An 11,797-nucleotide genomic window follows, 5' to 3' on the forward strand; every position below is an offset into this window, starting at 1 on the left:
AAGAATAAAAGGGACGTTCCCAGTAGATATCCACTACCGTTTAGAGTAAGTTGTTCATACTACCGTATTAACATTATAGAAGGAAGGACGTTCCCAGTAGATATCCACTACCGTTTAGAGTAAGTTGTTCATACTACCGTATTAACATTATAGAAGGAAGGACGTTCCCAGTAGATATCCACTACCGTTTAGAGTAAGTTGTTCATACTACCGTATTAACATTATAGAAGGAAGGACGTTCCCAGTAGATATCCACTACCGTTTAGAGTAAGTTGTTCATACTACCGTATTAACATTATAGAAGGAAGGACGTTCCCAGTAGATATCCACTACCGTTTAGAGTAAGTTGTTCATACTACCGTATTAACATTATAGAAGGAAGGACATTCCCAGTAGATATCCACTACAGTTTAGAGTAAGTTGTTCATACTACCGTATTAACATTATAGAAGGAAGGACGTTCCCAGTAGATATCCACTACCGTTTAGAGTAAGTTGTTCATACTACCGTATTAACATTATAGAAGGAAGGACGTTCCCAGTAGATATCCACTACCGTTTAGAGTAAGTTGTTCATACTACCGTATTAACATTATAGAAGGAAGGACATTCCCAGTAGATATCCACTACAGTTTAGAGTAAGTTGTTCATCATATTAACATTTATTGACTTTGTCAGTGTTGTGTGAATTGCAATCTTTGAAGAAACACAAAACTATGTTACTTAAAAAAAAACTCTTATCAAAGATCTCATTATATAATTGTATAGTGATTTCGGTTGTACTATATTTATCTGTATTTATCTAAGGGGGGGGGGGGGCTATTTATCCTTGAAAAGGAAGACGGTACATGTAATTATTGAAGTCAACTTCTGGGTAATTTCAGTGCATTCAAACAAATAAATGCATCGATGAATTGGCACACTTATGCTGTATATAATTGAGAATAAGGTACAGAAATTGGCTATATATAGTTTATTCTATATTTAACATAAAACTACCGGCAAAAATCAAAACTAATTATTGAATAAAGGTTGCCATTTCAAGGGGATTCTTAATTTTTCTGTCTCTGAATAAAGATAAAATCATTGAAAAAAAAAAAAAAACCAGGTATCTCAAAAATAAAATAAATAATCAATTTAATGGACTATCTCATAATTGTTGTGAAAAATACACTGTTTTTTTTTCAAACTTCAGGTATAGCTGAAAATGTTATATAGCTATGTACATTTTGTTATTGTAGCCCTGTACCAGATTATGTGAAGGCGACGGTCGATACTGTAATGAAGATTCACCGTGGAGAGAAAACGGGAGATGTTCTGGCCTTTCTCACTGGACAGGTAGGATTCTGTTACAATACTATTATAATTCAGACGGGGAGCCAACATGCTCTCACATACTTCACAGGGTTATCTGGCGGTTGCTAGGGAAAAGATGAATCGATCTTACACAGGGTGGGTAAAGACAGGCGGCATGCGCTATATGACGCTGCTCACAATGGTGTAACGTCATCATTTTACGTTGAGTAACCAAGTCGTAAATGATGTCATTAATTTTGACACACATTCCAAGGAGCATTGAAGACGGCGCGATGACAAACTTTCATAAAAACTTACGTTTGGTTGCAAGTATGTTAGAAAAATAATCAATCATGGGTCTGTTCCGCGAACAAGGATATCTCAACCCTTGTGTAAGAGTTTGGCTGGCCAGCACTCAGCAAGCCTCGTGCTGAATGGCCAAACTCTTACACTCGGGTTGAGATATCCCTGTCTACGGAACAAAATTGTCAATCAGTGAAATATATGTTACCACCACAGGTAATTATTTAGACTTTCTACTGAGTATACATTGTCTCAAAATGAAGTTAAGGCACTTTAGTAGAACTACATTTAAGCATGTTTGAGAAAGATGAAGTTGATTTGATTTGACTCAGTTGGTTTTACAAAATTCATGAAAGATTTCCAAACTTTTGGCCTATTGTGTTACTGATGAGTCCTAGAAACAGCTGTGTAATGTAGATACAGCATTTACTTATCCATTTCTTAACACATATTTAAAAGTAGGTTTCTTTGTTAGTATTTCTGTAAATTTCTCGATAATCATTTTGACAGAGTTGCCTTTATTTACAGGATGAGGTCCAGAAGGTTGTACAGCTATTGATGTAAGCATCTCCATGTAAACATTTTACTTAAGGGTATATGCTACCAGATAGTTTTATGTGTATCTTTATAAAAGATTTCTGCAAAATGAATCTTGGATATGTACACAAATATGTATACACTTTGTTCATTATGAACTGCTATAATAATCTGCTGATTAAATGTTTCAGAAAATAACGAGATAAAATGCAAGCATGTGTAAACATTTTTTCGTTCTGACAGCAAATCACTGAAAACAACAACTTTAAAAAATATCTCCATTATAATGTTGATGTCTAATAAAAGTGAATATAGTGTTGATAAGGCCTTTTTGCTTTATAGTGATGAAGCCAGACGTATTCCCAAGGATAAACTAAAGATGAAGGTCGTACCTATGTATGGAAGCCTTCCTGCATCTGAACAGGTAATATAAAATCATAGTTTCATTGCTGAAAATATTTTTTAATGTATATTTTCTCCAATTTTAATGCCCCCATAAAAATTGATGTTTATATTAAAGCACAAATCCAAGCTTATGGTATGATAAGATTAAAAAATAAACACTTTTGTCATTATTGTTTTCTTCATTTTATGTAAAAAAAGGAAATCTGTTGATGTAGATATCTGATGCGCCAATTCCTTTTCACATAGAAACTTGTTATCATTGGGTATTAATTATTAATATTTTATTGTTTTAGATGAAAGTTTTTCAAAGGACTCCTTTTAATACGAGAAAGATTGTGATAGCCACAAACATAGCGGAAGCTTCCATAACAATAGATGGTATTGTGTATAGTAAGTATATTACTTAACATACTTTTACAGCCCACTCACAATACTCTCTCGATGATATTTTGGAGTGAAGGTCATATTACAAGGAGAACATTGTAAGATCACGATTGAAAATATATTTCTACTGTTTTATTGCTAGTCTGCAATGAAAAGTTGCGTAGGCAATACTATTATATTTCTGTTGGCAAGAAAGAAATTTTAGTGAATTTTTAGTTTACTTATTCTGCTGACAATTAAAGTAGCAAAAGCAAGATTTATGATTACGCTTAATTCTTGTTTCATTTCTCTGACAATAAATTTTAGTTAAAAGATTGTATCAGCAGACCATTGAGTCAAAAATCTTGAAACAAGCTTTTATACTGCAAATGTTCTAATTTTGGTGTACTCAAATTTTCACACCTCACCCAGTTATACCAAATTAGCATGATGAAGAATTGTGACCGATATTATTTTTTTATATAGAAATAATACTGTAAACGTACTTATTTTAGCGGTAATCATATTTTAGCGCTTTTCGCGCTAGCATTAGTGCGCGAATTTATGTGCAGCGCTAATATATGTGCAGCGTTAAATTTTGTATCTAGTAAGTGTGCATACATTACGTGAAATAACTAGCTATGTTTTGCTTGTAATCCAATACGATCTATCTCCCGTGGTGTGGACCAGTTATTTGACATCAAACACAACGTACAATGCTTATCAATCGATGTTTATTTTATTCACAAAAACACAAAATAATAAATACAACACTACGCAAACACTGTCTCTGTTAAGAGTTCATATGGCAGTAATTAGGGTTTAAGCCGCAAGGCTATAGGGCCTACAGAGTTCAGTCACAGATTTTACGAATAGCTCCCAGTATGCCGCTTTTGTCCCAACCACGCATGACTGCATCTTTCGTCACCGACTGAAAGGACAAAACCATCCAACCAGCATGGAGGGGTTTCAGGGTGGTAAGCTTGAGATCCACATTTACTGAATCGATCGGTCCACCAGTCTTGAGCAAACTATCCACACTGTCCGCGTACCAGTTTTGAAAACACGTTTTTACAGATCTTTTAAAGTCTTCCGAATATATTTAATGTAATCCTGTATATCTTGGTCATATTTCCCGACCATCAAAGGCTTTCCTCTATCACCCTTTTTCAATTCTTCGGGTTCCTGCCCGTCAACTTTTTTTACGCGTACAAATTGTTTCTTTAGATTTCTAATTGTACTTTCATTCACTGTAAATCGGCGGGCAGCATTCATCACTCCGTTCTCAACAGCATATCTGGCCATTTTAGCCCGCTGCTCACTATCAAATGTGTTATATGATCCACGTTTTCTTTTTTGAGAACTTGGTGGGGTTTTAGTAATCTCATCGTTGGCTAATACGATATTTTCTGCATCGGCCTGACAGTTTGCTAACCGTGGATCAGGTAACATCGATGACGGAGGTGGCGAATCCACAGCGGATATTAACCAACGTTTCAGCATGATGGATAGTTATAAACTGACCAAACACACCAATACAACTAGTATACAATGTATTTATAGATTTATTCAGTAAAAACAACTCACAATTAAACTGTAGTCAGTGCGACCTGCCAGGCCCTATCGCCGACAATGTACAAATCTATTTTTAGTAACAGGGTGTTTTCCCAAAGTATAGTCGATTCCAGAAAAGCGTCGATGCGCTAATTCATGATTGCGCGAATATGTCGCTGGTGGTGGTTTGCGCGAAAATATGAGTGCGCTAATATAAGTACGTTTACAGTATATCAAAAATGTAATTAGTGGAAACATTATTTACCACATTGCTTTGAATGCAAAAAGAATTAGAAAAGATTACTGCTAAAAATATGTACATTTACAGTATTGTGAACCCGTCCTCTTTTTCTATAAAAAAGATTTGTGATGGACTTGATGCTTATTACACAGAATACGGTAACGTTTCAGAATATATTTGAACTCCAGTGTATACGGTTCAGTAAACCATGGTAAATATGTTGTTGTTACAGTAGTGGACAGTGGCTTTGTCAAGTTAGTAGCCTATAACCCTAAAACTGGCATAGGTAAGCTTTCTGAATTTTAATTCATTGCTAATAGATATTTTCAGTAGTATTCATATACAGCTTGCCTCATTACTTTATCCTGTCAGGGGTAAAGTGTACCCCTTCTCTGAAAATTGGAGGGATACAAACATCAATCGAGGGGTACTAGCAAAAATTCACATATCAAGGTTATTTATTTGTACGTAATTAGCCATCACATTACAGTTGTAATTAAAAGTGCTCATAAAGTTTAATTGAATTGAATATAAAAAAATATTGATTTTGATGAGATCATTTTTTATCAGCAATTTTAGGTATATTAAATATATGTTTTACAAAGATGAATCGACTCGTTTTCCCCTCAAATCTTCAATTATTTTATAATTCAATTCCACTTAATTTTCAATTGATCTGATATCGATGACTGGAACATTTTCTTGTCATAAAATCATATTTTCTTCAGAAAATTTTGATTCTTATCTGTGTGCAGTGTACCCTTGACATCAAGCGTTTGTGCTGGCATGACAGTTTTGTTGCGTGAACCCCGTACAGTTGCATGTAACGGGGCATACTAATATTATTTTGGCATAAAATGTTGCATTAAATCTGGCATTGAAGAAGAAATAAAAAAAAGAGCTGTCTATATTACAACAACATGGTACATGCTTTTCTTTCCAGAATCGTTAGTGATTATTCCTGTGTCACAGGCCTCAGCCCATCAGAGGGCTGGACGGGCTGGAAGAGTGCGTGCTGGGAAAGCCTTCAGACTATATACAGGTAAACCCTGTAGATTACATTGTGTATAGTTATGTAGGTAGACTATATACAGGTAAACCCTGTAGATTACATTGTGTATAGTTATGTAGGTAGACTATATACAGGTAAACCCTGTAGATTACATTGTGTATAGTTATGTAGGTAGACTATATACAGGTAAACCCTGTAGATTACATTGTGTATAGTTATGTAGGTAGACTATATACAGGTAAACCCTACAGATTACATTGTGTATAGTTATGTAGGTAGACTATATACAGGTAAACCCTGTAGATTACATTGTGTATAGTTATGTAGGTAGACTATATACAGGTAAACCCTGTAGATTACATTGTGTATAGTTATGTAGGTAGACTATATACAGGTAAACCCTACAGATTACATTGTGTATAGTTATGTAGGTAGACTATATACAGGTAAACCCTGTAGATTACATTGTGTATAGTTATGTAGGTAGACTATATACAGGTAAACCCTGTAGATTACATTGTGTATAGTTATGTAGGTAGACTATATACAGGTAAACCCCGCAGATTACATTGTGTATAGTTATGTAGGTAGACTATATACAGGTAAACCCTGCAGATTACATTGTGTATAGTTATGTAGGTAGACTATATACAGGTAAACCCTGTAGATTACCTTGTGTATAGTTATGTAGGTAAAACACGGATAAGTCAAAGCTGAGGGGACCAAGTAAAATATCTTACTTATTTGGTAGTTGACCTGACTGTGTTTTTAGCTCACCTGCACAAAGGGCAAGTGCAGAGCTTACACTGTGGCGTGGTGCCTGTCGTCCATCCTTCGTCAGGCCGGCCGTCTGGTGTAAACTTTTCCATTTAAACAACTTCTTCCAGGTCACAGAGGTCAAATAGGCTAAAATTCTTCTTTAAGAGTCCCAGGGAGTTGATATTGGATCTGTAGCATGCTTGGGTGAAGGGCTACCAAGATTGTTCAAATGAATGACCTTGACCTTTATTCAAAGTCACAAGTGTCTAATAGGCTAAAATCTTAAAAAAAAATTCTTCTCAATAACCAAGAGCCTCATGGAGTTGATATTGGGTCTGTAGCATGCTGGGGTGAAGGGCTACCACGTTTGTTCAAATGAATGACCTTGACGTACATTTAAGGTCACTAGGGTCAAATAGGCTAAAATATTTTTATGACTTATTTTCAATAGCCTGCAGGTCCAGAGACCTTAAATTTGACTTGTAGCATGCTTGGATGAAGGCTAGAAAGTAGTGTGGGGATTGGTTGAAATTTTCTGATCGATCATCACTTGTGTGTAGCCAATCGATGATCAATTAAAATCTGTATTTCCAAATGTATCTTTTGTATTCATGTCTCAATATTTTGTGTAATGCTTGTAACATCAATTTAAGTATCTACTAAACTGGTATACCTATACCATCTTCCTGTGTGTCGGTTTAATATTTGTTTATTACACAAAAAGTGAAGGCCACAGTGAAGGTATTTGTCATTAATTCCAACCATGTCTATATGTGGTTCATTAACAAACCATTTTTGATTGTCTTTCCTATCTTCTTTCAATCAAACTTTTTGTATTTGCCTTCTAAGCTTAATATAGGATACAATATATGGTAATATTCTTAAATATGATTATACATGCATAATCGTTTACTATATTCATTTTTGATACCTGCAGAAAAAGCTTATGATGACCTGCCAAAAGCCACAGTTCCAGAGATGCAGCGGAGTGATCTGGCTCCAGTCGTTCTACAGATGAAAGCTCTAGGCGTGGGCAATGTCCTGTGTTTTAACTTCCTGTCTGCGCCGCCAGCTCAGAACATGGTTCGAGGTCTGGAGCTGCTGTATGCCTTGGGTGGTAGGTATTACGTGTATAATACAAGATACAGGGATAAATCATGCTGTAATTTTATATTTACAGCTATGGATTGGTAGGCTGTAATGAGGTATTGTATATACTATTTATAGCAGTGGATATCTGATATGATTAACTTGAAATCCTGCTTCAGAATTTGGGGTCAGAATTAAAACTTAATTATAATAGTAAAATAAATGAATGAATTCTACATTGCTCATAAGTTGTAATAGTGTAACTTTTTACCAAGAATATCTATGACTTTGCTGTGTAATGGGAGGGAGAAGGAAGCATGAATATTGTGTTAACGTGGCGTTCATTCTGTTTACAGCCATGGACGACAATGGCATGCTAACTTCACCATTAGGACTGCAAATGGCAGAATTCCCACTATCTCCAATGTTTGCTAAAATGCTACTGGTATCAGGTAAGTTAGCTTGTTATATACCACGGTCCTCTTGTTGCTGTTTGGTCTAAGATAACTCTGTGGTGCTAAATTTTCCTGACTTTTCAAAAATCACTATGCAATTTTATGTGAACATGGCTGAAATATCCAACTCATGCCCCTGAGCAATTGTTATTAATTTTGATTTTTTTGTTTTAATTTTGAGGTAGATCGAAAAATCATGTTGTTGCAGCCCTCAGATATCATAGGCAGACAAGGTTTGAGATTGTCTTCTTCAATCATCATTACATATTATTAATAAGTACCGTTTGTGCACTAAATATACGTGGCCTTGTCACCTTCCCAGGAGAGTACCAGTGTTCAGTGGAGGCGATCTCTGTGGCGGCCATGACACAGATACAGAATGTGTTTGTGACCCCTTCTGGTCAGAGGAACACCTCGGTAAGTCACAAACACAGGAAGCTTGAAAGTACAGAGAATTTGAATAAAATTGGAAAGGCTGCCGTTTATAGGCTTTCAAGGAAGTTATTCACAGAAAGTAGTGAAAATAAATATTCTGAAACAAGGTCAATAAAATATTTCAATGAAAATATAATTGGGTGGTCCAGTTGTGCAGTGTTAATGTGCCTGCCTTGTACCCAAGTGACAGGAATTTGATTCTCAGATCATGACATGAAAAGGTATGGGGGTCACTTGCCCAACAAAAATGGAGATTTTCTCTGGGTTCTCGGGTTTCCTCCCACAGTTAGGCCCTTCGGGTGCTTCCATCGGGGCCAAAAACAGTAATTAGTAAAAGATGATATAGCTTATTTTGCAATAGTTCAAAAATAAAAGAGTTTATATTATAAACATACAGTCACAACTTGTTATCTACAACTCTGATAACTCATAGAATACATCAAAAAATCAAAGTAAAATAAACTTGGTTACCTCGAGTATTCAGTATGACTCAAACATATTTCTTGGCTTCATTTATTCCAAATGATCAAGGTTTGACTGTATATCATTGTGAATACAGGTATTAGAAGATCACATTATATTATATATAATCTTTGATTGACAGGACAAGATGAAACGGAAATTTTCGGTAGATGAAGGAGACCATGTGACACTAGTGAACGTTCTTGCTGCTTTCCTCAAGGTTAGTCAGATTGACCGTAGATTTATATGGCAGCTGTTGTCTGTGACTTGTCTGGTTTATCACCCTGTGAGTAGCCAGAGTGACATTGGTGACATGTCCATGAAGTGACACTTACGGTACTGGTCTTCATCTCCTTGTACTATTTCAAGGATCTGCTTGCGTATTGTAAATCCATCATTTTGTTGGTATTTTGCCCTCCTTTTGTTGATTTTATCAATTTTCAGTTAGAGTTATGGTTTTGTGAACATGTTGGTATTAAACTTTTGTTCTTTATGCGGTGATATGATGACTCATTTTTATTACAGTTTGAACAAAGTTCAGTTGACCTATTGTGATTGCCTTTTGTCTGGCGGCATTCGTCGTGCGTTGATCGTCGTAAACAATTGACATTTTCAGCTTCTTCTCAATAACCAACAGGCCCAGGTAACCTGATATTGGGTGTAGCATGCTGAGATGAAAGGCTACCAAGTTTGTCAAAATGGATGACCTTGACTTTCATTCAAGGGCACAGGGGTCAAATATGCTAAAATCTTTAAGCAACTTCTTATTAAGCAAGTGGCCCAGAGAACTGATATTGGGCCTATAGCATGCTGGTGTGAAGGGATACCAAGTTTGTTCAAATGGATGACCTTGAATGACGAGACAAATATGCTTAAATCTTTAAAGAACTTCTTATTTAACGAGAGGCCCAGAGAACTGATATCTGGCCTATAGCATGCTGTCGTGGAGGGCTATCAAGATTGGTCTAATGAATGACTTTAACTTTCATTCCCATACTGTTGCACATACTGTTTTTTTGTTAAAGGGGATAAATATGTCTAAATATGACAGAAATTTCTACAATGGCTTGATTGTTTGGTGAATAATTTAAAAAAAAATGTACTTCAACTTGAAAGGGGTGATTGGGTTGCCTTTCAACTAGTATAGGCTGCCGGGGTTTACTTCCCTGATCAGATATGAAAAGATGTGGGGTCACCTGTTCTCTGAGTACTTTGGTTTCCTCTCTCAGCAAGAGCCCTCCTACACTCCCATCCCTGTCAATAAGAGTGATTAATATAAGTTGGTAGATTTAGTTTTATATATAGATATCACTATATATCAGCGTCAGTGTGGCGGTGTCCCTTAATTTTAGGCTGATCAAATTCAAACTTAATACACAATTGCTTGCTTTGGATTGCTTTTCAGGTCCAAAGGTCAAAAGTCAAGGTCACTGTTGCAAAAAAAAAAGAAAACTTGTTTCTGTGTGATAACTCAAGTTCCTTTGGGTTTGTCTTACTCAATTTTAATGCAGATATTCCTTAGCACAAGTTCTTGCTTGGGATTGTTTTTTAGGTCCATAAAACAAAGGTCAAGGTCACCGATACTAGAAATAAAAAAAAAATCTGTGTGTGATAACTCTTGTAATCACCCAACTATCTGCATAGGTGACACATCCTCTTACGTGGAACTCTTGTTCCTCTAGGATCGGCATCCACACCAATTTTCAAGAACCTGTGTTTAAGCTGATACTACACCACCGACAGCATAACAGTTTTACCAATTTTTTACCCATTTAGTCTACCACTGCACCCTGACATTTGGTTACATAATCCAGCGAAAATTTCTCAAATGGAGATAACCTTTCAGAAAAGACTAAGGATTTAGCGAAGGACTGAAAACAAGTTGTACTTAATTCATTTGATATGGAGATTTAATGCCTGAGCGATTAAATCCCAAAGAGACTTGACGAGAAAACTTTCGAAAATATTAAAATTGGCTTGAAATTTTGTAACACTTTAAATGACACATAGCTTGGTTTTTTTCAGTTACATAAGTTCAGAGGTTTTCTTAATTTTTGTCTTTGTTGTTTCGAGTGTAAATACATCGATCATTTTGACATTGATTGCATGGTGTTCCAGACAGTTATAATCAAACTCTCAAGTATTATATTAACAGAATGGTATTGCATATCTGGAACATTATTAGATATCCTGGATTGAGTAATTTATTTAATGTGATGTGTCTTAATATATTGTTATTTCAAAGATATGAATAACTTGACAAAAGTTTTAAATTCTAAGATTTGAAAATCTGTCCCAATATAACGTATGTATCAATATGATACTTGATCTTCTGTTACAGTATGGCAGTAATAAGAAATGGTGCCATGAATATTTATTAAACTACAAAGGCCTGACCCGCGCTGTGCAGATTCGTGACCAGCTTACACGACTCCTCACTAGATTTAACATTCCCATCATATCCTGTGAAGGTAGGCAACTTTTGTATTCCTACAGTTATACTGTTGTTTTGTTTCAGCAGGAGTTACCTTTCCTTCTACGTCCACTATTTATATGCATATAATGTACATAAACTGATCAAGATGGAAATTGAACCCATTTTACATTTAGGATGTCATATATAGGGGACATATTGAAATTTTGCCAATTTCAGAACATCTCTTATATACCTTTTCATTCATACAAACCTGAATATGACTATGGGTCGATACCAAAAGTGAACTTTATAATTATGGTGGAACTCGAGGACAATGTTGTCACAGTATCAACAGTATCAATACACAACTATTGGCCAAAACGTGTTCCTAAACTTCCCTACCAGCCCCGGTCGACTTAAGTACAGTGAAGATGCCAATGAATGCCTGGTCCAGTAATAAGCCTACCCCCC

The 11,797-nt window shown here is 35.8% G+C and overlaps 1 protein-coding gene across 1 annotated transcript; it reads left to right on the forward strand.

The window, feature by feature from the left end:
- Positions 1-375: 375 nt before the first annotated feature.
- LOC117319631 (probable ATP-dependent RNA helicase DHX35) lies at positions 376-11,381 on the forward strand (the record flags this gene model as incomplete). Its single annotated transcript, XM_033874404.1, has 12 exons — positions 376-415; positions 1,241-1,337; positions 2,127-2,158; positions 2,478-2,559; positions 2,834-2,930; positions 4,931-4,984; positions 5,642-5,740; positions 7,407-7,586; positions 7,915-8,010; positions 8,336-8,430; positions 9,053-9,130; positions 11,252-11,381. Coding segments are annotated over 12 exons (1,080 nt in total), but the record flags the coding sequence as incomplete, so codon positions are not given.
- Between the last annotated feature and the right edge of the window lie 416 nt (positions 11,382-11,797).

The sequence above is a fragment of the Pecten maximus genome, unplaced genomic scaffold (genome assembly GCF_902652985.1).
Source record: "Pecten maximus unplaced genomic scaffold, xPecMax1.1, whole genome shotgun sequence".
Classification (NCBI taxonomy): Eukaryota; Metazoa; Mollusca; class Bivalvia; order Pectinida; family Pectinidae; genus Pecten; species Pecten maximus.